We start from the raw sequence: 25,659 nt of genomic DNA on the forward strand, positions 1-25,659 counted from the left end.
GGGGCAGACTGGCTGTGTACAGTGGCAGGCACATGTCCCCCATATTAGTTTCCTTTTGCCGCCACAGCAAATTACCACAAACTTAGTTGTTTAAAACAATACAAATTTATTATCTTACAGTTCTGGAGGACAGAAGTCCAAAATGGGTCTCAATGGGCTAAAATCAAGGGCTGGCAGGATTGTTTTTTCTGGACATCCGAGGGAGAATCTGTTCCCTTGCCTTCTCCAGCTTCTAGAGGCCACGCTGGTTCTCGGCACGTGGTCCCCTCCTCCATCTTCAAATCTCTCCCTGAAACTGACTCGACTTTCTTGCCTCAGTTTCATTTATAAGGGCCCTTGTGATTACACTGGCTCCACTCAGTCCAGAATAACCTCCCATCTCAAGATTAGCTGGATAGCAACCTTAATTCCATCTGCAATCTTAATTTCCCTTTGCCATGTAACAAAACACATTGAACAGGTTGTGGGGATTAGGAGGTGGACATCTCTGGGCGTGGGGAAGAGAAACATTACGCTGCCTACCATCCCAGCTAGACAGGACAAGAAAGAAAAGGCAAATATGCAAATGATAGCTGGAACTTTAATGAGGTACCAGATTGGACTAACATAGAGCCAAGGTAAGAACAGTGTGGAATGGAAAAATATTTGTGGGAAGAATTGAATGAGGGCTACAAAGGGACAAAATGCTGTCTGTACATTCTAGGTTTCTTTTTTTTTTTCTTTCTAGGTTTCTAAAAGAGAATTACTCTGCATTTTATAGGACAGTTTATGTTCGTCCCTGACAAATCTCCCCGTGCTAAAATGATCATTTCTATTTCTGGAGCCTTCCCGTATCAATCCCTTAATTTAGAATCCTTTGATAAGTCCAAAGATATCTTTCAACCTTCCCCCAAATCTTCAGGAACTTTAAAATGAGGAAACCTAATAATTTTTAATATGCAGGAACAGTCCTAAGAATATGAAAATATGTTTGATTTCACTCACAATATACAAAATGCTAAAACTACTGTGAGATACCATTTCTCACATATCAGATTTGCAAAGGCTTTAAAAATGTGATAACACAATTCATTTGGGCAGGCCATGGAGAGACAGACACTTCCATATATTACTGATGGGAATGCAAACTTGTAGAACTCCTGTGAAATTTGGCAATATCTAACAAAAGTATACCCGCATTTATCTTTTGGCTCAACAATCTAGAAATTCACCTCTAGAAATTCATCCTGAAGACATACTTCCGACAATGTGAAAATACAGATGCACAAGATAATTCACTGTAGCACTGTTTGTAATGTTCTCAAGCTAGGTGCTCATACATATGAAGGCTTGAATAAACTGTGGCACTTTTGCACAATGGAGCACTACACACCTGTAAAGCAGGATGACAAAGAGCTCTATGAAGTGATAAGTTGTGATTTCAAGGATATATTATTAAAAAAAAAACTATGTTAATTTTTTTAAATTTTTATTTATTTATGATAGTCACACAGAGAGAGAGAGAGGCAGAGACACAGGCAGAGGGAGAAGCAGGCTCCATGCACCGGGAGCCCGACGTGGGATTCGATTCTGGGTCTCCAGGATCACGCTCTGGGCCAAAGGCAAGTGCCAAACCGCTGCGCCACCCAGGGATCCCAAAAAGCTATGTTAAGGTAAAACTATCTCTAGTGTGGTGCCCTCTCCTTAAAAAAGAAGGGCAAATAAGAAAGTACATATGTATATGTTTATTTCTGCAAAAAGAAACTTCAGAAGAGTAAGCCAGACACTAGTGAGATTGGTTATCTATGGGGAGTGGGTGGTAAGAGATAGAAATAAAGGAGGAGAGAGAAGTGATATATTTTTAAATATATCTTTTGTATAATTGTGATTTTTGGAAGCATGTTAATGTCTTACATAAAATATGCAAAAGAATGTCTTATGTAACTCAGGGGCACCTGGGTGGCTCAGTCGGCTAAGCCTCTGTCTTTGTCTCGGGTCATGCTGCCAGGGTCCTGGAATCGAGCCCCATACTGGAGTTCCTCCTCGGCGGGGAGCCTGCTTCTTCCTCTCCCTCTGCTTATGCTCTCTGGCTGTCTATCTGTCAAATAAATATTTTTTTTAAAGATTGTTTTATGTAAAATAAAATGAAAAATGATGGGAATCCTAAAATGGAAAAATAAAAACACCTAATTATATTCCAACTGAAGACTAACCACACTGATGCGGGGTTAGAGAGCAGATATCAACCCAAGTAGCTTTGTTCCCAAATAACTTTTTTTAAAAAAAAAATAACAACTCTAGAGCACTGGGTGTTATACTATATGTTGGCAAATTGAACTCCAATAAAAAAATAAATCAATAAATAAAAATAAAACGAGTATCTTATGTGCAAAAAAAATAACAACTGTTAACTTTATTAACAATACAATTCACATCTCATAAAATTTATCGAACGTATACAATTAAGTGGTTTTTATTATATTTAGAGTTGTGCAATTATCATCACAATCTATTTAAAATTTTTCTTTCATTACTCCCTGAAAAGACTCTGTAACCATGAACAGTCACTCCCTATTTCCCCCCAACTGTCTCACAGCCCTAGGCAACCACTAATCTATTTTCTATCTCTATAGATTGCCTATTCTGGGCACTTTCATATAAATGGAATCACACAATATATGGCCTTTTGTGACAAGCTTCTTTCAATTAGTATGTTTCAAGGTTCATCTATGGTATAGCACATATCAGTATTTCATTTCTTTTATGGCCAAATAATATTCCATTGTGTGGCTATATTACCTTTTATTTCTCCACTCACCAAATGATGGATGAATGGTTGTTTCCATTTATTGGTTATTGAGAATATGCTATGGACATCTGCACACACATTTTTGTGTAGAAATATGTTTTCATTTCAGTGATTTTTTAAAAAGATTTTTAGGGATCCCTGGGTGGTGCAGCAGTTTAGCACCTGCCTTTGGCTCAGAGTGCGATCATGGAGACCCGGGATCGAATCCCACGTCGGGCTCCCGGTGCACGGAGCCTGCTTCTCCCTCTGCCTATGTCTCTGCCTCTCTCTCTCTCTGTGTGACTATCGTAAATAAATAAAAATTAAAAAAATAATAATAATAAAAAGATTTTTATTTATTTGAGACAGAGAAAGAGAGAGAAGCACAACTGTGTGTGGAGGGGCAGAGGGAGAGGGATAGCCCCCCCAACTGAGCAGAGACCCCGATATGGGGCTGGATCCCAGAACCCTGAGATCATGATCTGAGCTGAAGGCAGACTCTTAACCAACTGAGCCGCTCAGGTGCCCCTCCAAGTGATTTCTGAAGACAATATTTTGACTATTTTCCTTCTGACAACAAAGAATTATGAAAAATATATGTAATAGGCTTGTTTTTCACAGAAAAGGTCAGAAACTCTGAAATAAACTTCTGTGTACTCTAGAATTAAGTAAATATCCTGAAGCAAGCAGGAACCAGGTATCTCGGAGAGAAAGTAATCATAAATATGAAAAGAAGACTAGAATGAACCCTGTGGAGTTAGGTTGAACTTGGAGATGTTACTATCAACTCATGATTTTTTTAAAAATGATTTTATTTATTTATTCATGAGAGAGAGAGAGAGAGAGGCAGAGACACAGGCAGAGGGAGAAGCAGGCTCCATGCAGGGAAGCCCAACATGGGACTCGATCCTGGGTCTCCAGGATCATGCTCTGGGCCGAAGGCGGCGCTAAACCACTGAGCCCCCCAGGCTGCCCTCAACTCATGATTTTAATGTAGACAGATACATAGGAATAGAAACACACATAGATATAAATCCTAGTTCTGTCTGCTGAGAGGGCCTAGAAGTAATGATACTCCAGTAACAATGAACACCTCTAATGCCCAGAACTTAGTTTCTAAATATCATTCTCTACTAAAATGAATCCAGACTTCTCAAAGAAATGGCTGATTTCAAGGCTGGGGCAGAAAAAGCACAAGTTTAGCCTGGAACATCTTGTTATGCCAGAATATAAAGAATGTTTGAAGAATGATGGGGTCATATCAATAGGACATAGAAGCCAACTTGAAGGGGCTCCCACTAGCCAACTCTGGGACAATGTGACCATCAAAATAAATAATGATAGTGATGGATTATAAGCCACTGAATAAAATAGAAATTCATGAGTCCAAATTGATATAAATAAATGAATAATTAAATAGAAAAGAAATAAAATACATAGGGGAGGCACCTGGGTGGAACAGTCAGTTGAGCATTCAACTTTTGATTTCAGCTCAAGTCATGACCTCAGGGTCATGGGAATCAAGCCCCGTGTTAGGCTCAGTGAGGAGTCTGCTTGGGATTCTCTCTCCCTCTGCTCCTCCCCCTCTCCCATTCACACACTCTTGGGCTCTCTCTCTCTCAAATAAATAAATAAATAAATAAATAAACAAACAAATAAATCTTTTTTTAAAGTTTAAAAAATAAAATAAATAGGAAAGCAAAGCAATTCCTTATATTACAATGCCAACTGAAAAACCTAAAAAGAATGATGGATTTAGAAAATTGCCACCTGGCAAACATAATATTAATTGATTCAGGCAAAGATCATCAATGGATGCTGAAATTAATAGGTAAAAGTCTGATAAATAACAGTATATTTGTTTACTATTAAAGTATCTCCTCATAAAATACTTATTCAGTATAAAGGGAGAAAAATAGTAACTTTGCAGTGGAGAAATTGGAAGGCAATTGTAGTACGCCAGAGTCCACTCACAACCAACTCAGGAGCGGCACATCTCTTCCCAATTTTGTGCTCAGTGATGACATAACAGTAGCTTGAAATTGGCCATTATGGAATATTTATACCATGGAAAGTGGCAAATATTACATATCAGGGCTTTCTCTCCGTTGGATAATCCATTGTTAGATACTTACCCAAATGAGAGTGGATCGAAGTTACTACCACCAGACAAGCTAACTTCCGTGCCTCTGACACTGCACACCAGGGACACAGCATCACTTCTGCGGTATTATGCCAAAAATGTATAACCTCACCCGATGATGGGAAAGTATCAAACAACGAAATTGAGAGACATCCTAAAAAATAACTGGCCTGCATTTGCAAAATATCAGAATCATGAGACAAAAGAAGAATGTGCTGATTCACTTTATAGGTCAACTTGATTCAGCTCGGGGATGCCTAGATAGCTGCTAAAACATTATCCCTGGGCGTGTTTGTGAGGCTGTTTCCTAAGAGATTAGCATTTGAATTGGTAGCCTGAATAAAGATCGCCCTCACCAGTGCAGCTGAACAGCTTTAAAAATACATATATATTTTTAAAGAATTTTAGACTAGGAAAAAAATTTGTCATTAAGATCATCATTGGGACCTTGACTGGTGAAATATGAATAAATCTTTTGATTATAATATTATGGCAATACTAACATTCTGATTTTTTAAAAAAATATTTTATTGGGCAGCCCGGGTGGCTCAGTGGTTTGGCGCCACCTTCAGCCCAGGCCCTGATCCTGGAGATCCGGGATCGGGTCCTGCATCGGGCTCCCTGCAGGGGAGCCTGCTGCTCCCTGGGCCTGTGTCTCTGCCTGTCTCTCTGGGCCGCTCATGAATAAATAAAATAAACGAATAAATAAAATATTTATTTATTCATGAGCGACCCAGAGAATGAGAGAGAGGGGCCGAGACACAGGCCGAGGGAGCAGCAGGCTCCCTGCGGGGAGCCCAGTGCAGGACTCGATCCTGGCACCCTGGAATCATCCCCGAACCGAAGGCAGCCGCTCAACCTCTGAGCCACCCAGGCGTCCCTAATATTCTGATTCTGACCTTTGTACTATGGCTACGTAAAAGAATGCCCCAAACGCCTGCAAAAGTTTTTTTTTTTGCAAAAGTTTTTAGGGGTTAGGGCGCATCAATATGCAACTTGTTCTCAGTAGGTTCTCAGGAAGAAGGGGAGAAACTTTTCTTGAGGGGAAAAAAGAAGATAAAGCAAATGTGCCTAAACTCTTAACAGAAGGGAATCTGGGTGTCGGACGTGCAATTCTTTGTGGTATCCTGGGCACTTCTCTGTAAATTTGAAGTGATCTTAAAAAATTGAAGCTGTAAGGACAAAGCCAGGAAGGCCTAGGTGTCCTGTGGCCGCAGGCGGCGGGCCCCCAGGCCGGAGCTCCAACAAGCAGCGTCCACCGCGGGAGCCGGAGCCTCGCAGCTCCACGCTCCGGGCCCACGCGGGCCCCTTCCACACCCGGCCTCGGCCCGGCCTCAGAGCCCGGCAGGGCGCTGACAGCTCGCCAGGTGAGGGCTCGCCTCCAGGTGCCCCGGCGACCCGGCCCCGTGCTGGGACCGTGGCCCGCTTTCTTCCTGACTGGGGGCCCCGAATCAGGGAGTGGGGCTCGCAGCTGCAGAGGGAAGCTGGGAGCTCCCCAAGGCAGAATTCAATAAAAGCAGCTTCTTCAAAGCCTTCACGTTTCCTTCGTGGAAAACCCAGTGTTCGTGGTCCAGGTGCGTTACCGTGAGCTTCCAAGCAGGGGACGTGGAAACCTTGGCCAGGACCAGCTGGCCACGCCTGCCGGGATGGGGGGGTCCCTGGGCTTTCCCATCGTCAATCAGTGGGCAACTGCACATAGACGTGTGCTGGCCTTACAGAGCCTCTTCTGATCCACAGCTTCCTGCTCCAGGAACACCAGGGGACAGACGGCAGGTGGCGGGGTCCGCCCAAGGTATGGTGCTTCCGCCACTTACCATGTCACGTCTTCTGCTGAAAGCTCATTCATAGGATGAAGCCCTCATACTTGAATTTTTAGGTGAAAATGGTGGGTTGCACAGCTAGCGGGCTGAGGTGCTTGCTAAACCGTGGTGATTGGGATTATAGCTGCTCTTGCGAGTTTCCTCATTCCTGTGTAGACAGGGAAGATTTTTCCCATTGTCTAGCATAGCACCTGTACGTGATCGGGGCTTGGTAAATATCTGAAGGACTTTATATAATGCCTGACACATTCTGAAGAACTGCAGTGAGCATTCTTCCATCACCTGTAAATTGGGAGGTAATTTTGCCCATGTTGGCACTGCCATCATCCTGTAAAATATATTTTGTAAAAGTATTCTTGCTTTGTGGAGGAAGTTCTGAGGTTCCCAATAATCTCAAATGCTGAGCAGTGAAAGGAGACTGAATAACCCACTTAGGATCTGTCTTTACTCTGTATTCATGGAATCTGATTATCCTCTCCTCTTCACTTTTACCTCTTACCCCAAACAAAATGGAAGGATTCCATAATGAAAAGGGTGAAGGAAACATGACTGTTCAACTGAGCAGACAGGCAGATCAAGCAAACTGAAGACAGATGAACACATAATCAACAACATATTAGGAGAGGAAATGGATTTTTTTTTTTTTTTTTTTTTTGGTAAATGGATTTTTAATGATTTCCAGCAACCACGTTTATCCCCTCCTGTTACTGAAGAGAAAAATGTCTTCAGATAACCAGTGGTCAGCAGACGAGGAAGAAGGCCAACTCTCCCGACTGATCAGGAAATCTAGAGACTCTCCCTTTGTCCCCGTGGGTAAGTGCAGGCCTTGACTGGATGCTGGAGAACTGACGGTAATAACAACGCCTTACCCGGTATCTTTGAGGAACGAATTGTTTTAGGTCATCGATTTTTTTCAGGTAATTGAAGCCAATCCCCCTCCAGGTGAGTGAAACTTTCAGCACAATTTCTAGTATACGGCAAATCCCCAGTAAATGTTAGCTATTATTATTATCATGAAGCTTCAAATCTTATTTATTTAACCCCTCTCCATTAGAGGTCTATCTCAAATTACTAATTCCGAGCCACTCTAACCGGAGTAGATTGGATGAACTTTAATGCTTCTGTGTTGACTCCAGATCAGCAGCAGCAGCTTATTATCTTGAAAGTCTGTTAGTGACCGCGATGGATACGTCTCTCTGTCCTCTAACTCCAATCTTTAAGTTCTTGTGTCTGATGTTTACAGATTTTTCTGTCCCTTCCATTGAGGTTGAGTACAATAAAAAACTTCTGCTCCTAGTATTTTGTGGCACCAGAAGCTAGATACAAAGTTTAAAGGAATTGTGAGTCACTTCAGAGCAAAGAAGCTCTGAATGAAAGCGAGGGCTACCGACCTCTCTGCACATCTCAGATCATGCACTTTGTGATGTTCATGTTCAATGGCCCTTTTTGCTGGTTCCCTGATGTGTTCCACATGTTGAGGTTGATGGTTAAGCAAACTCTAGATTAAAGAAATGTAATTATAATTAGACCTGGAGTCAGCCTCTTTATCCTTTCCCAGCATAGTCTTACTAGGTTTACATTTAGTACAAACACTATGTATGTGGACGTTAAAAAAACAAACAAACACAGAATCTAAGCATCAATATCATTTTTAAAATCTAAGCTTTTGGGATTCCTGGGTGGTGCAGTGGTTTGGCGCCTGCCTTTGGCCCAGGGCGTGATCCTGGAGACCCAAGATCGAATCCCACGTCAGGCTCCCGGTGCATGGAGCCTGCTTCTCCCTCTGCCTGTGTCTCTGCCTCTCTCTCTCTCCTTGTGTGTCTATCATAAATAAATAAAAATTAAAAAAAAAATCTAAGCTTTTGGCAGCCCGGGTGGCTCAGCGGTTTAGCATCACCTTCAGCCCAGGGCATGATCCTGGAGACCTGGGATCGAGTCCCATGTCACGCTCTCAGCCTGCTTCTCCTTCTGCCTGTGTCTCTCTCTCTCTTGCTCTGTGTCTCTCATGAATAAATAAATAATAAATAAAATCTTTAAAAATAAATAAAATCTAAGCTTTCTCTTTCTTCTTTTGGATGCTAAAGCTGATCTAAGCATTATTACATACTGCAGCCTTGACTCTTTACTGGTGTTCATTTGGTCTGGAAATTACTAAAATAACTTATTTAAATGAGACTTACATTATGTAATAGTTAAACTTACATAAGTGATTAATACCTTAAAACCTTCTGGAGAGGGATGCCTGGGTGGCTCAGCAGTTGAGCATCTGCTTTTGGCTCAGGGCGTGATCCCAAAGTCAAGGGATCGAGTCCCACATCGGGCTCCCTGCATGGAGCCTGCTTCTCCCTCTGCCTATGTCTCTGCCTCTCTCTCTGTATCTCTTGTGAATAAATAAATAAAATCTTTTTTATTTATAAAAATACAAAACAAAACCTTCTGGATTGTATGTCATTAGGTTTCCACTGTCCCTGCAAATCTAACAACTTCATAAGTGTCATTATTTGCATATTAAAAAGAATCAAAATTTTGCTTTACAGTGATATGCTGATTATTTTACTTTTATTTGATTAAAATTTGATAATAGCACCCATAAGAAATAGAAGCAAATAATGTTATGGTGATTAATTCATCTTTCTTAGCATTTTTAACTAGAAAAACAACTCAAAACTTGGTGCCACTTGAACAGATCACTATCATAAACAGAGATTAATCACTCTGCCTATCATAAATTAAATTATTTTTCCAGAGACATTTAGGGTGATTAAAGTAGAAAGATAAAAGTGTTTTTAGCCAAATTCAATTACATACAAACCACAGAGACACTATATGGAAAACAGTAGAGGTTCTGACTTTAATCTCCAAAGGAAACAGAATCAATTTAACTAAGAACAGAGCCTTGATTTGATAAGGGGAAAGAATCAAGTTTTTGCTAGAAAAATAAACAATAAAATTTGAATAAATATTGTTGAATAGTTTAGCTATTGTTATTCTAGTAATATCTACTTTGTCTTTCCTGCTATACGAGAGTGCCCTGTGCAGAGAATTTACAGAACATTTTTATTTATCTTAAACAACTTCCATCATTATAATCTATTTATATTGTTTAAAACTGTCATATGATCACTGTTAAGGTCTGTGCATACACTGTATACATATTGAAATTCTGTGTTGATGACTTGTTTTTGCTGCTTCCACTTAACATTTTCATATGTACATTTCTGTGTACTTCCATAATTTTTTCGATAGCTATTTTTTCCTCTGTTTCGGCCATTTCAGTTTGTTGTTGTTCAGTTTTTGTTGTTCTTGTTCAGTTTTTCTTCATACTTACTGTAGCCATAAACATCTTTGTGTCAACCCCTCAATGTTTCTTTTATTTTCTTGGAATATGAATTTCCAAGGCAGGAAGCACATTCAGTTTAATACCACTTATTGTATATTTCCAGGATTCTTAAGATTTGGCTAAACTTACAGAGCTTTCAGCATCGTACCTGTTTGTCAATGTGCCTACCATTGTTTTATTATTGTTTTTTGCTATTCTTGTCATTTTAATTTTTATTTCATGTGCTAATCAGACTATAAAATGTACATGTAAATGCAATTACTCTCTTACTTCCATCTATTAAATGGACTCAAAAAGAATAAATATATCCTCACCCACCCATAAAAACACACATGTGCCAACATAACTAATCAAAACTTGCTATCCTACGTAAATATCAATCACATATCTATATATTACAACAAACATATGGAAACTTAAATTAAAAACATAACTGCTGGGACACCTGGGTGGCTCAGCGGTTGAGCATCTGCTTTTGGCTCAGGGCGTGATCCCGGATTCCTGGGATGGAGTCCCACATCGGGCTCTCTGCATGGAGCCTACTTCTCCTCCCTCTGCCTGTGTTTCTGCCTCTCTTCCTGTGTCTCTCATGAATAAAGAAATAAAATCTTTAAAAGAAACAAACAAACAAAAAAACTGTAGCACCATTCACAATCACTCCAAAGAAAATTGAATGCTTAGATACATGTTTAACATGTATATAATCTGTATGCTCATTACAAAATGTTAATGAAAGAAATCAGAAAGGAGGGGCAGCCCCTGTGGCGCAGCGGTTTAGCGCCGCCTGCAGCCTGAGGTGTAATCCTGGAGACCCAGGATGGAGTCCCACGTCAGGCTCCCTGCATGGAGCCTGCTTCTCCCTCTGCCTGTGTCTCTGCCTCTCTCTCTCTCTCTCTCTCTCTCTCTCTGTCTCTATGATAAATAAATAAAATCTTAAAAAAAAAAAGAAATCAGAAAGGACCTAAATAAATATAAAGACTACATGTAGTATAAATATACTAAATATACAGTAAAGAAGATTACACATATAAATATAAAGAATATATGTCAGTTCTCCCCAAATTGATCTGTAAGTTTCATGTAATTCCTATCAAAATCCCAGCAAGGTTTTTCATAGATAAGACAAGCTTATTCTTATTCTAAAATTTACATCTGAAGGCAGAAGTCCTAGAATGAGGACTCCTGGGTGGCTCAGTGGGCCTTGGGCTCAGGTCATGATCCCAGGGTCCGGGATCCAGTCCCACATCAGGCTCCTGCAAAGAGCTGTTTCTCCCTCTGCCTGTGTCTCTGCCTCTCTCTCTCTGTGTCTCATGAATAAATAAATAAATCTTAAAAAAAAAAAGAAGTCCTAGAATGGCTAAAACAATCTTAAAAAATAAAAAAAAAAAAGGATAAAGTGGGAGAAATCACTGTACCTGATATTGAGGTGTACTATATGGCTATAGTAACGAAGACAGTGTAGTGCTGCTGGAGGGATAAACAGATCAACAAGATAGAAGAGAGAACCCCCAAAATAGACCCATGCTTTTATTATGCAAATTTTTCTCTACTTTTTTTTTAAGATTTTATTTATTCCTGAGACACACACACACACACACACACACACACACACACACACACACACAGAAAGGCAGAGACACAGGCAGAAAGAGAAACAGGTTCCATGCAGGGAGCCTGACGTGGGACTCGATCCCTGGTCTCCAGGATCATACCCTGGGCCAAAGGCAGGCTCTAAACCGCTGAGCCACCCAGGGAATCCCAATTTTCTCTACTCTTATGTCAAAATATGGCATTTTGTCTTTGTCATTTTCTTGTCTACTTTACCTTCATTTATTTATTTATTTAAAAAATATTTTATTTTATTTTTTTATTTTATTTATGATAGTCACAGAGAGAGAGAGAGGCAGAGACACAGGCAGAGGGAGAAGCAGGCTCCATGCACCGGGAGCCCGACGTGGGACTCGATCCCAGGTCTCCAGGATCGCGCCCCGGGCCAAAGGCAGGCGCCAAACCACTGCGCCACCCAGGGATCCCTAAAAAATATTTTATTTATTAATTCATGAGAGACACACACAGAGAGGCAGAGACACAGGCAGAGGGAGAAGGAGGCTCCTCCACGCAGGGAGCCGGATGTGGGACTTGATCCCGGGACCCCAGGATCACGCCCTGGGCCCAAGGCAGTTGCTCAACCACTGAGCCACCTAGGCGTCCCTACTTTACCTTCTTTTAGATGTTATGAATATGCTATTCTGTTTTCTTCTAGTTTTTGATATTTTTGTTTTGTTTTTACACTTAATTCAGAATTTTTTGTAGGGTCTGATGTGAGATACAAATCCAAGTTCTCCATACCAGAAAATTGTACCAATGGTATATATTAAATCACTATTCCTTTATTTGTTATTTGGTTATTTGATTTGTCAGAAATTAAGTTCTCACAGTTTTTTTTAATTTTATTATTTTTTTCTCACAGAGTTTTAAATCTCTTTCTAGAATGTTTCCTATTCAGTTGATCAGTTTACTATATTTAGGGCCAATTATGTAGGATTTTGGTTGTCACGGCAGTATATTCACTATTCCATAGGGAATACAGAAATACTTGTGTGTGCTTCTGGAGTTTTCTAGAGTCACAGTTCTTTGTGGAGTCACATACTTCTTGTGCAAATATTCACACCTTTTTATCTCATTAAAATTTAAATCTCATTTTTATAGATCAAAATTTTTATCTCTTTACTAGATTTACTCCTGATTTGATAACAAGTAGAGAGGAGTAAAACCAAACATTTGAAAGCAATGGGTGCTGGGATGTTTGGTTGGTTTGCTCACTGGCTTAGTGACTTGCCCCCAAATAAAAACCTTTCACGATGCACAATATGAAATCATGCCCCAGGAACATTAGAAATTACATGATTCAGGATTTTCTGGGAAGAGTCAAAACTGAAAATATTGAATCCATAAGTGTTAAGGGTCTATTTAAAAACCTGGTGGATCAAATTCAGCATGGTTCTTCTTAAAGTATTCTTTGGTATCTTGCCTGCTTATGTTCCAAGTACTGATCCAAGTACAGTCCTCTTTTCAGCTCTCTAAATCTTGGGGACTCTAGTCTACTATTTACATAACCTCTACTTTTTTAATTCACAGGAATAGCAGGCTTTCTGACTGTGGTGTCTTATGGTCTTTACAAGTTAAAGTACAGAAAAGATCAGAAAATGTCCATCCATCTTATTCACATGAGAGTTGCTGCCCAAGGATTTGTTGTAGGAGCTGTGACTCTAGGTAACCTACTTAATTTGTGTCTTATGTTCAGCTGTCTTTGAGAATTTTTAATTTATTTTATTCAATCATATGAGAAAATGAGTATTGGGTCAAGATCAAGTTCTCATCACAAGAAAAAATTCTGGAACTATGCACGGTTACAGTTGTTAACTGATTTACTGTGGTGATCCTTACAATATATGCAAATAATGAATCATTACTGGAGCCCTGAAACTCATATAATGTTGTAGATCAATTATACCTAAAAATATTTTTAAAAGGTAGAGAATTTGATTTAGAAAAGGTAGAGACCTAGGTTATGGGTTCTGTCATCTTGTACAGTGAAAGGAGCAGTGAATAGTTTGTACCTTACATAACCCAACGAAAGTACTGGTTCTAGATTCCAGCCTTTATTGCTCACCTAAGTGCAGCATAGTTCCCAGCCTACTTGAACAGCAGATATAATTATTAGTGTAGCTTAACTGGGAAGAATACATTTTTAGAGTCCACAAGTCTCAACAACTGTTCTCCTTTTATTCCCAGTCTGAGCAATAGGCAAACCTTTTTAAATTAGTCTATAAATTAAGCAATACTTAACACAGTCGAATCCAAAGAGCAGGTATAAAATTATCTGGTTAATTCTGGTTATAACAATGGCTAAATCAACAGCTAAATCAGATAGTTCTAACCAGAAGTCCATTTCGGGACCTAAATTATCTAACTTCCTTGTTGTCTACAATAATGAGAACAAGTCACAGTGTTCTTAGGTCTCCTTCATGCTGTGCAAAGTAGAGTCGGCCTAAGAGTAGGTCTAGGATTATAGACTGATGGGTGTGAGGCTTGCCTATAGGGAGTTACATGGTAATTATCTTATAACCATGAGCTGTGCTATGCAGGTGTTGAAAATACAAGGAACTCCACTACAAACTGAAAGTGCTCATTTTCATCTATTTTAGCAAACATCTATTGAGCACTTGCTATGTGCCAGGCACTGTACCAGTCTAGAGATACAGAGATAAGACTCAGTCCCTACACTCAAATTGTTTAGTCTCCTTAGGGAGATCAACCAAGAACAAAAGACAGTATAAAGTCACAGATACTATGACAGAGATAGCACAGGTTGCTATGGAAGCACAAGAACAAAGGGGGGGGCGCATTTAATTAGTGCTGAGAGTCCAGGGGAAGCTTCCCTAAGGATGTAAACTATATGAGCCAAGCAGATGCAGGAATTAGCTAGGCAGAGGAGATCAGGATTCTAGACAGAGGAAAAAACAAAGGCCCAGAAGCATGGCACATTAGTGGAACTCCATGTAGCTTCGTGGTAAGTGAATCAATCAAGCAGAGCTACTACTAGTAATATATCATAAGAGATTTATTATAGGCATTATGTAATTGTGGAATTATGTAACTGTGAGGCCATTGCGTATATATCAGTACCTGGGGCCTGAAGTGAGCAGGGCAAGCACTGAGAATGAACAAGGATATGTAAACTGAGGGAAACAGAAAAATTCAGAACCTGCAAGGGTGACGTGGAACACACAGAATGGACTGTTTGGAACCCTTGTGGATTTCTCACCATCTCTAAGCCTCTAGCCTCTAAATTTGAGGGTGGGAGTGACAGAGGGGAAAAATGATGCCCTTCATCTTGTAACTAAACATGAATCTGGCCAAGGAGTCAGAAAAGGTGAAGGAGGAAATTCAGCAGAAGCCACAGTAGCTGTACTCCGAGTTGTTGCCACATGCCAACAAAGTGGACCAGCAGATAAGCAAAAATATCCTGCAATACTGCCTTCCAAACACAAATGAATTTGGCTGCTGCTTCACTTCTACCTTCTAAATCTTATGCAAAATGTCCCATCTGTAATAACTCAGGGAATAAAAGGAAAGGAATTCTGGAAAATATACAGTTTGACACAATACAAATTCACCATTGTCTACTCCTTGTCACCTTGGCATCTATACACACCTCTTTTAATACACTTAACTTTGAAATAAGACAATGGCAAAATCAACAATCCAATGTATAACCAAAAACATGCTAATTCTCTCCCAAAAGAGGATACAAAGTCCCTTTATCTATCTTTGAGTGGTGCTGATTTGTCTTTGAGCAGAGTCACATTCCCCTTAGATATCCTGTAAGCTAAATCCTGAAATATAAGGACAACTATTATTAACAGTTCTTACATTCGATGGTAGGTAAATGGAAGTGGCAAACAGGAGAAAAAATGGTTAATGTATACACAAATGTATTCAAATCAAAATAAGGAAGGAATATTTATAGCTACCAAACTTTGTTTCTACAACTGGCCGGATGGTCATGGCTGGTGTTATAACCATGTTCTTCCACTAGCCATTTCATACTCCGCTTGCCTTCAGCAAGCACCTTGGCTATTCATGGTTATTTGACTGGCATGGTGACCCATACCTTCATTCCTAAATGGCCTAGTCATTAGCCATCCTGCTCGTACCGGGTATAGTTTTCCAGTGTCTTTAATCACAGGACATGGGAGTACTAAAAAAATGCCCCCAGAAGATATGCATTCCAGACACTTACCTCCTTCCTCTACTTTTGTATAGTATAGTAGAAACCTAATTTCCACTTAATAGGTCAGATCGATGCAATGGACTAACGTGATATCCTGTGGATTGGAGAGATGATCAAGGTCCTTGCAGACTAGATTATGGCATCGACTAGAGACTTTAGGCAGCCCTGAGACTGAATAGTGAAAGTATACTCTTGGCCCAACCATGTGAAAGCAAACTGCTTCTGACTGTCTTTATTAAAAGGTATACAGATGGGGCTCTGGGTGGCTCAGTGGTTGAGCATCTGCCTTTGGCTTAGGTCGTGATCATGGAGTCCTGGGATCAAGTCCCATGTCGAGCTCCCTGCATGGAGCCTGCTTCTCCCTCTGCCTATGTCTCTGCCTTTCTCTGTTTCTCATGAATAAGTAAATAAAAACTTTTAAAAAAGGCATACAGAAAAAAACAATCAACTAGATTAATAGCTGCAAACCAAACAGCAAATACATTTGTACGGATATGCTCTAGCAAAGAAAGCATACCTGGACAGCAGCTCCAATCAGAGTGATGACCTGATTATTTAATAGAAATTCATTATCATTCTCCAAGTTCCATCTGTCTTCTGGCCAAAGAGGCAAATTGAATGGGTATCTTGTAGGAATCACCACCCAAGCATCTTTAAAGTCCTTGATGATGGCACTGTTCTCTACAATCCAACTGGTAATGCAGTAATGCTTTGGTTTTTACTCTTTGGTAGATAGAGGCAAGTAGAATGGCTTACGGTTAGCTTTCCTGACCATAATAGCCCTTACACCATGGGTCAGGGAACCGATGTGAGGATTCTGACAGTTGCTGAGTTTGTCCATTCCAATTACACATTCCAGAACTGGGGAAATAACTCAGGGACCCACCAGGAGAATGGACCCAAAGCAAAACTCTACTGACCACCTGACCTCCATAAACTCCTAGCTTGACTGCTAAACCACTCTAATTCTCCAGGCATTAGTATCAATTCAGAACCAATATTTAATAATAATCTCCTACAAATGGCGATTATTTTCCCTTCCTTGTGCACAGGCACCTTGGTGAACGGCCACAGATCTCACTAGGGAAGGTGAAATGGAGTACTTACAGTATTTACATTTTTGGCTGTGCCACAGGGTCTTAAGGAGATGTGATCTTTGCTTTATTCAAGGGACTCTGGGTCTGTGAAGCGACTCAAATCTGGGAATTCGTCAGGGGGCCATGGCTGTCTACTGTGATGATTCAAGTGAAACTTCCACTCATCAAACCTAGAGTTTTCCTGCTTATCTGCTGCCCACTACTTTCAACTCTAGGGACACCATAATCAATTAGCCAATGCCAAAGACCTTTGTGGCTTAGACTATGCTGATTACTGTTTAGTCTTTGCTGCCCATTACAGTAATCATACGTTGTCTTTGTCAACTAAATGATGACACTTGACCCCTGCCACTCAGGATCCCATCATCTCCACTGAATTCAGAGAGCCTGGTAATTCCCACTGTCAATTCTGTCTTACAGAAGGTAGTCACCACAGAACTCTCTAAGGATATCAGGGGCTCCCTTCACAAATGTTATTTCTCATAGCCTCAGGGAAAGAAATAGATATATTTATATTTAGGAGATGAGTGAGCAGGATAAACCCACTTTAACATCCCAATCTCCCAAGCCTTTGGATACCTTCCTAAATGGGAAAGTTTTTCAATCTCAGTACTACTGACATTTTGGACTGCTTATTCTTTGTTGTGGAGGGCTGTCTTGTGCATTGCAGGATGTTTAGCAGCATCCCTGGCATCTACCCAGTAGATGCAAATAGCACCCACCCACCTCCAGTGTGACAACCAAAAATGCCTCCGGACATTGCCAGATTTCCCTGGGGAAACTGCCCCTGTAAAGAAGAATGACTGCCAGTACAGAATCACTGCTGTACCCTGGAAGTATACCAAGAAAGCTCTGGCATTTCAACTTCATTTAGTGGAGATTACCTCTCAGTCCAAGTTTGAGTCATTCTCAGGAAGGAGTGGAAAGCAGTCTCAGTCAGATACAGGAATTCAGGACCCCATTTCACTGAAACCTGCCCATATGTTCCCATCCTAATTTTTAGGATCCCACTCTTTCCAAAGCAATGCCTTAACTTTGTGAGGTTGGGAATTTTATTATTGTTGTGATTAATCACTAACAGGATTAGTTTCTGTGTATGTTTTCCAAAAATATCAGCCTCACAGCTATGGGAGCTGAGTTCCTTTCTGGAAAGTCATAAAGTTTTCAGGTCCCTCACAGGACCTGGATTAAGGAGTTAGAAGCCCTGAACTTTGTTTTGGAGCTTCATTTTGTTCATTTTGTTTTCCAAAGTTCTCCAGTACACTTAGAAGAAACCAACCTAATTATACTCCTTATTTCCATTAAATGTTCTGTAAGAGTAAATACCTCATCACCCAAAGCCTGTTTTTCTTTCTTTCTTTTTTCTTTTTCTTTTCTTTTCTTTTCTTTCTTTTCTTTTCTTTTCTTTTCTTTTCTTTTCTTTCTTTTCTTTTCTTTTCTTTTCTTTTCTTTTCTTTTCTTTTCTTTTCTTTCTTTCTTTCTTTCTTTCTTTCTTTCTTTCTTTCTTTCTTTCTTCTCTCTCTCTCTCTCTCTTTCTTTCTTTCTTTTAAGATTTTATTTATTTATTAGAGAGAGAGGCAAAGACACAGGCAGAGGGAGAAGCAGGCTCCACACAGGGAGCCCTACGTGGGCCTTGATCCCGGGTCTCCAGGATCCCGCCCTGGACCGAAGGTGGCACTAAACCGCTGAGCCACCCGGGCTGCCCTGTTTCTTTTTTTAAATGAGGTCATTGGCATGGTCCTTTATTTTTCTAAAGATTTTATTTATTTATTCATGAGAGACACAGAGAGAGAGGCAGAAACTCTCAGAGGCAGAGGGAGAAGCAGGCTCCATGCAGAGAGCCCGATGTGGGGCCCGCGGGATCATGCCCTGAGCCAAAGGCAGACGCCCAATCACTGAGCTACCCAGGTGTCCCCCAAAGCCTGTTTTCTATAGGCACCTGATTAAGGTTACCTATAGGTGACAATCTTAAAAAAAATGTTTTACTACTGCATGCCATGGACTGTTAGCATCCTCTGTACTACTGAAAAAAAAAAAAAAAGGCCATTAATATCTTTAAATCCAATCAGCAGATGACACAGAACCAATTCAGAGAATCTACTCTCATGGTTATGTGACACAGAACCAATTCAGAGAATCTACTCTCATGGTTATGTTCCTCTGGAAGGTTCTGTAACCAAAATCTTTATCAGTCACGCAAAACTACTAGGAGTGATATAAAAAGGGATTTATTATAGAAATATGACCTTAATCAATTTTAAGAGCTGGGTAAACAGTCCATGTTAGACTGTTGCTTATGTTTCTAGGGCTGGAGCCTCAAGTTAGCAAGGCAGCAGTTGGGAAGGAAAAATAAACTGGGATCTTCAAGGAAGAGCCAGAACCCACAAAGAGAAACCTGAGTCAGTCTCTTACTGACTCCAACTTTGATCATGGTGTGAGCTGTAGGAGAAGCTGATACCCTCTATCATGGAGCTCATCCACTAGCGTAGGAGCCAAAGAAGCTAAGGGAGGATATGGAGAAGGAGCTGAAGGATCTGTGGGTCTGACTGCTGCCTAACAATGGCAAGGTGAGCCACCAGATAAACAACAACATGTAAGTGGTAACAGCACCTGGTACCTCACACCAAGCCTTCCAAGCGTAAAAAGAATGTAGCACCTGCTGCTTCACCTTCAAATCTCAAGCAAAATGTCTCTTATGAACCAAACTAACCCAGAAAGATGCAGGGATGGGAATCCTGCAAAAAAATAAAAAAATAAATAAAAAAATAAATAAAATAAAATAAAAGTTACAGCCTGGCTAAACTGGTATAAAAGCAAATCCCCAATAGATGTATATGGTTGCAAGCTGAGGCGTTACAAGATGTTGTGAGCCAGTGAAAGATTTAAAGAGGGGAGTAATGTAGTCAGAATGGCAGCTGAGAAGGCCTGCTCAAACACAGGCAATATGAAACTGTTTAAACAGAGGGTCACACTAGGAACAAAAACTACTATCATAAAAATCAGGACAGTGATTATCTATGGAAAGGAGAGGGAGGTGTGGTCAGAGAGGGAAACCTTGGGTGCTTCTAGGATGCTTGCTCTATTCTGTGACCTACAACTCCAGGTATTCACTCTACAACTGTTTGTTATCTGGTCACTTAGACTGTGTTTACCATTTTCCGTGCATATTATATTTCACTATGAAAAAAACGTAAAGAGGAAAAAATGATTAGAGATGATTTGTAAAGCAGGGGAGAAAACAAAGATGGAGAAGTCAATTAGATGATGAACTGGGTTTGAATTAAAGTGGTAATAGTAAAAATGGAGAGGAGATGGGTTCTAGAAACATTCAAGATTCAGCAACTAAGTGTTTGGGAAAAGGAAGGAAGGAAGGAGGAGTCAAGGATGATTGCGAGGTTTCGGTTTGGGCAATCAGGTAAAAGATGTGCCTTTCACTAATGTAAAGAATGAAGAAGGGCAGCCCCGGTGGCTCAGCGGTTCAGCGCCACCTTCAGCCCAGGGCGTGATCCTGGAGATAGGGATCAAGTCCCATGTCGGGCTCCCTGCATGGAGCCTGCTTCTCCCTTTGCCTGTGTCTCTGCCTCTGTGTGCCTCTCATGAATAAATTAAAAAAAAAAAAATGATGCCTAGGTGTCTAGGTGGCTCAGTGGTTGAGCATCTGCCTTTGGCTCAGGGCATGATCCTGGGGTCATGGGATCGAGTCCCACATTGGGCTCCTCGCAGGGAAACTGCTGCTCTCTCTGCCTGTGTCTCTGCCTCTGTGTGCCTCTCATGAATATATTAAAAAAAAAAAAAGAATGAGAAAGAACAGGTTTAGTGGGAGGATAAGTACATGTTGGACAAAACAATAGCTAATAGTTAATGAGGGTTTATGATGTTCAACCGATTCTGCTTTATATATCACTATTTCATTTAATCTTTTTTTGCAGGTAAACTTTATTATTATTATATTTTTATTTCATTCCAGTATAGTTAACATATGTGTTATGTTAGTTTCAGGTATATACTACAGTGATTTAATCTTTTTTTTTTAAAAAAGATTTATTTATTTATGAGAGAGAGAGAGGGGGGAGAGAGGCAGAGACACAGGCTCCGTGCCAGGAGCCTGACGTGGGACTAGATCCCGGGACTCTAGGATCACGCCCTGGGCCAAAGGCAGGCGCTAAACCGCTGAGCCGCTGAGCCACCCAGGGATCCCTACAGAGATTTAATCTTAATAAATACCTCTTTCACACCACCTGGTATGCTGAAATACAATTCAATAGTGATGCCAACCACCTGCAGCTCACCTTAGATGCCACAGGTTTAAGGAAATCGTTCCCAGAGACTGCTGTTACTGCAGACACCAGGCACTGGGGGGTCCCCAGGCCACCTGCACTTCTGACCAACTGGCTGCAAATTCAGGGGTTCCAAAGACTTCCTCAGGTTTGATATTTCACTAGAACAACTTACAAACTCAGAAAGCTCTATACTTATGACTACAGTTTGTTTTTTAAAAAGATTTTATGTATTCATTTGATAGAGCACAAGGGGAGGGGTGTGGGGGCTGAGAGAGAGGGAGAAGCAGGCTCCCCACTGAGCAGGCAGCCTGATGTGGGGCTCAATCCCAGGCCCTGGGATCATGACCTGAGCCGAAGGATCCCTGGACCCCTGGATCATGACCTGAGCCGAAGGCAGACACTTAACTGACTGAGCCACCCACGTGGCCCCAACAATTACAGTTTTATTAGTTTTATACTCTCTCCCTATGGAACCAGGGATGCCACCCTTCCAGCACATCTATGTGTTTATAAACTGAGAAACTCTACTGAGCTTCAGCATCCAGAGTTTTTATTGTGGTTTCATTATGTAGGCATGATTGACTAAATCATTGGCCCCATGACAGAACTCAAATCTCCAGTCCTATTCCCCTCCCTGAAGGCCTAAGAACCCTTTAATCATATGGTTGGTCTTTCTGGCATAACCAGCCACATCCTGAAGTTATCTAGGAGCCCACCATGGGTCACCCCATTAACATAAATTCAGGTATAATCCAAGGGGCCCCATGAAGTAATACAGATATTTCTCCACCTGGGAAATTCCAAGCATTTTAGAAGCTCTATGCCAGGAACTCCGGACAAAAACCAGACAATGTCTTTATCAACAATACCCTATGAGGTAGGTCCTGTTACAATCCCATTTCCAGAAAAGGAAAGGAAGGCTTAGAGAGAAAAACTTACAATCTCATGGGCTATCTACTCCAGAGCCTGAACTCTTAATTTTATATTATACTGACTGAGGTGCCTGGAGTAGACATCTCCAAATTAGAGTACTCATACCCTAGGAGTTAGGGTTAGGGTTAGGGTTAGGGTGTGGGTATGTGGGAAGAAAATATTTTTATCTTAAACACAAAAAAGCTTTACTCCTATATAGACTGGCCACAGTACGCTTATATTGTTTATAAATAAATGAACACTCTGAGGGGCATGCTCCACTTATTTATGCACAATTCAAAAGTTTGGAGGCCACCTATCTGTGCGTGTGGAAACTTCACATCTAGTATAATGAACATATGGGTCTCACATTCAGAAGAGAGATCTAAGTGCTTATCAGTGAAGCAACAGATATGAATGAAGTGAGAAAAGAGCTGAGTTCAGAACTCCAGCGAATACCAACATTTATGAGGTAGGCAAGAGATAAGAATTATCTTGGGTCTAAGAAGCACAGGGAAATGAGTTTTACAGTTCTCTCTGCATCTGAAAATGTTATTTCCATAGATACCACAATGCTTCAAGGAAACATGTTTTTGCCTTGGATTTGATACATCTGTGACCATTGTAACTACTATTGGGTTAGAAATAACCTGTGCAGACAGCTGCCTCACTTGGCTAAGGTGTGCAGATAAGAACAACTAATTTATGGATCATTTATTCTCTTTGCACTCTTTGAAGACACTAACAAGCGGGCGTCAGAAAAAAAAAAGGCAGAAGGAAAGGAAGTAAAGGATTTGGTTTAGACAGCCTACTAGAGAGCTGATGTCTTGATAACTGATAGGGCCACGGGTGGGAGGTGAGCAGATTCCTTAGCTGGCTTTGAGTATGAACTTTGGTCAACATTCCTGCAAGTAGAGGTAACCACTCTATCCCTAGGGCTATTTCCCCTGACTGCCTATCCCTACCTGCCTGGCCCTGGGCCCTGGGACCACGGCTTTGTGAAAGACCTGTAGATATCTATCTCAATGCCTTAACTCATAGCTATTTCACCCACTCGCCTGTAAACCTCCAGAAGCAAGGATTCAATCCCTTCACCTTTGTTTCCCTCGAGACACAGAGCACAAGTAGATACTAAATAGAGAGGTGTGCTGAATTGAGGCGTCTATTATTTCTATCTTCTCATCTAGTCAAATCTCCCCATTCCCTAACTTTTTTACCAATATTTTAAATTCAAATTCTAGGGTGGCATAGTTAACAGTATAAATTTGGACTTAGATTTATATCAATCTTAAAGGGCTTTTTTGGGGTTGTCTGGAGCCACTTAAATGATCCAAGCCAAAAGTTAACAAGATTTGTTTGTTTATTCTTAAATTGAGGGATAGTCTTGGAAAAATACAAGTGGAAGAAATTCAGCATTTGTTTTCCATAGATACCATACTGATCTATATCTTTTTGTTTCTAGGTGTTCTCTATTCTATGTATAAGGATTACATCAGACCTCGATTCTTCAATGCGTCCAAAAAATGAAGCTACACATAAGACAAGAAGGCTTCTAAAAACTATTATGAAGAATAAAATTTCAATATGTAGCAAATTATTCTACAGAAGTATGAGACAGGATTCTCATAGCCTTCTATAGTAAGTCTCAATTGTTACGAAAGTTGATTTCCTGGGACACCTGGGTGGCTCAGCGGTTGAACATGTGCTTTCCGCTCAGGGCATGATCCTGGAGTCTCAGGGTGGAGTCTCCTATCGGGCTTCTTGCATGGAGCCTGCTTCTCTTGTCTCTGCCTCTCTCTCTGCCTCTGTGTCTCTTGTGAATAAGTAAATAAAATCTTTAAAAAAATTAAATTAAAAAAAAAGTTGATTTCCAAATCAATAATTATAACTCAAAAATATCGTTGTCTTTCTGAACCTAGGACATGATTTTCTTTCAGAATTATTATTTTCTAGTTAGTGGCAGAAAATAATCTGTATTATGCCAAACTAATCTGAAAATTAGAAGTTAGTTATATAGTGGCTACAGAAAAATTATCTGTATCTGTATTAAATATGATACTCTATTCATCACCTAATTCTCTCCAAATAGGGCAAGGTAATTAGAGCTTTTGTAAATTCCTTTTGAGAATGGGAAACAATTGTATCAGAGGAGAATGGTCATGTTGTTATTTAAATCTGGTTTACTACTGTGCACCTCACTCTTACCTAAAAACTTGACTATGTAGTCACAAACATAAATGTTTAACATTTAAATATCCTTGTATTCACTTTTTTTTTTTTTAAGATTTTATTTATTTATTCATGAGAGACACAGAGACAGAGAGAGAGAGTCAGAGACACAGGCAGATGGAGAAGCAGGCTCCATGCAGGTAGCCTGATGTAGGACTCGATCCCAAGACTCCAGGATCATGCTCTGGGCCGAAGGCAGGCACTAAACTGCTGAGCCACCCAGGGATCCCTGTATTTACTTTTATACTCCTCAAAAGTATATCTAGGAGCACAAAGGTAAATTTCTAAAAAATCTGATAACAAAACAATATAATTTTGCAACTTAATATCTAAAGTCTGCAGGGCACGTGGATGGCTCAGCAGCTGAGCTTCTGCCTTTGGCTCAGGTCCTGATCCTGGGGTCTGTGAGGAGCCTGCTTCTCCCTCTGCCTGTGTCTCTGTCTCTCTCTCTGTGTCTCTCATGAACAGATAAATAAAATCTTTTTAAAAATTAATTAAAATGTAAAATCATCTATGTAGAAAAATTAAGAAGCAGGATACTCCTCTATCCACACTAGCTTGGGTCAACAGGAGGAGTCATTGCAGGAAGACCCTATATATAGATTATATACGGTACCTGAATGTGCACAACACTTCAGGGGAGAAATTTTGGTGTCTTCATATCAATGTTTAAAACTTCTGAGAAGGCGGGGGATCCCTGGATGGCTCAGCGGTTTGGCGCTTGCCTTTGGCCCAGGGCGCGATCCTGGAGTCCCGGGATCAAGTCCCACGTCGGGCTCCCGGCATGGAGCCTGCTTCTCCCTCTGCCTCTCTCTCTCTCTCTCTCTCTCTCACTCTCTCTCACTCTCTCTCACTCTCTCTCACTCTCTCTCTCTCTCTATGTCTATCATAAATGAATAAATAAAAAATCTTAAAAAAAAAAAAAAACTTCTGAGAAGGCTATTTTCATGAACTACTGTAACCCGATGCTTCACTTGCTGATTAAACTTTTCATTTGCCTAGATACACTCTGACCGCCTCTTATATTAGGTGGACACACAGTTCTGTAGCAGCAGCTGCCCCATAACTACTATTTAATTGCATTTCTCTGACATTCTGGATATACGTTGTCAGAGCATCCTTTTACAAAATGACTCTATTATGTTAAGCCCCAGAAACTGAGTAGGTATATGCATCTAGGTTAATCTTAAGATTGAATATATTAATACACATATAAACATAGAGAAATCTAGGGACTCCTGGGTGGGGCTCAGTGGGTTGAACATCTGTCTTCG

At 40.6% G+C, this 25,659-nt stretch overlaps 1 protein-coding gene across 5 annotated transcripts; it reads left to right on the top strand.

Moving 5' to 3' along the window:
• The first annotated feature begins 244 nt into the window (after nucleotides 1-244).
• On the top strand, nucleotides 245-23,750 carry HIGD1C (HIG1 hypoxia inducible domain family member 1C). 5 transcript variants are annotated; one of them, XM_038577664.1, is made up of 5 exons: nucleotides 245-617; nucleotides 6,648-6,702; nucleotides 7,413-7,543; nucleotides 13,209-13,343; nucleotides 23,619-23,750. In XM_038577664.1, exons 3-5 carry the CDS (start codon nucleotides 7,450-7,452, stop codon nucleotides 23,681-23,683), a joined length of 294 nt encoding a protein of 97 aa, XP_038433592.1. In that variant the 5' UTR covers nucleotides 245-617; nucleotides 6,648-6,702; nucleotides 7,413-7,449; the 3' UTR covers nucleotides 23,684-23,750. The 5 variants fall into 5 exon arrangements, 3 of the variants coding, with proteins under 3 accessions (XP_038433592.1, XP_038433591.1, XP_038433590.1); XM_038577663.1 differs by lacking the exon at nucleotides 245-617 and having other exon boundaries at nucleotides 6,614-6,702; XR_005380151.1 differs by lacking the exons at nucleotides 245-617; nucleotides 6,648-6,702 and adding an exon at nucleotides 19,271-19,531 and having other exon boundaries at nucleotides 7,379-7,672.
• Nucleotides 23,751-25,659: the final 1,909 nt, after the last annotated feature.

This window comes from Canis lupus, chromosome 27 (genome assembly GCF_011100685.1).
Source record: "Canis lupus familiaris isolate Mischka breed German Shepherd chromosome 27, alternate assembly UU_Cfam_GSD_1.0, whole genome shotgun sequence".
Classification (NCBI taxonomy): Eukaryota; Metazoa; Chordata; class Mammalia; order Carnivora; family Canidae; genus Canis; species Canis lupus.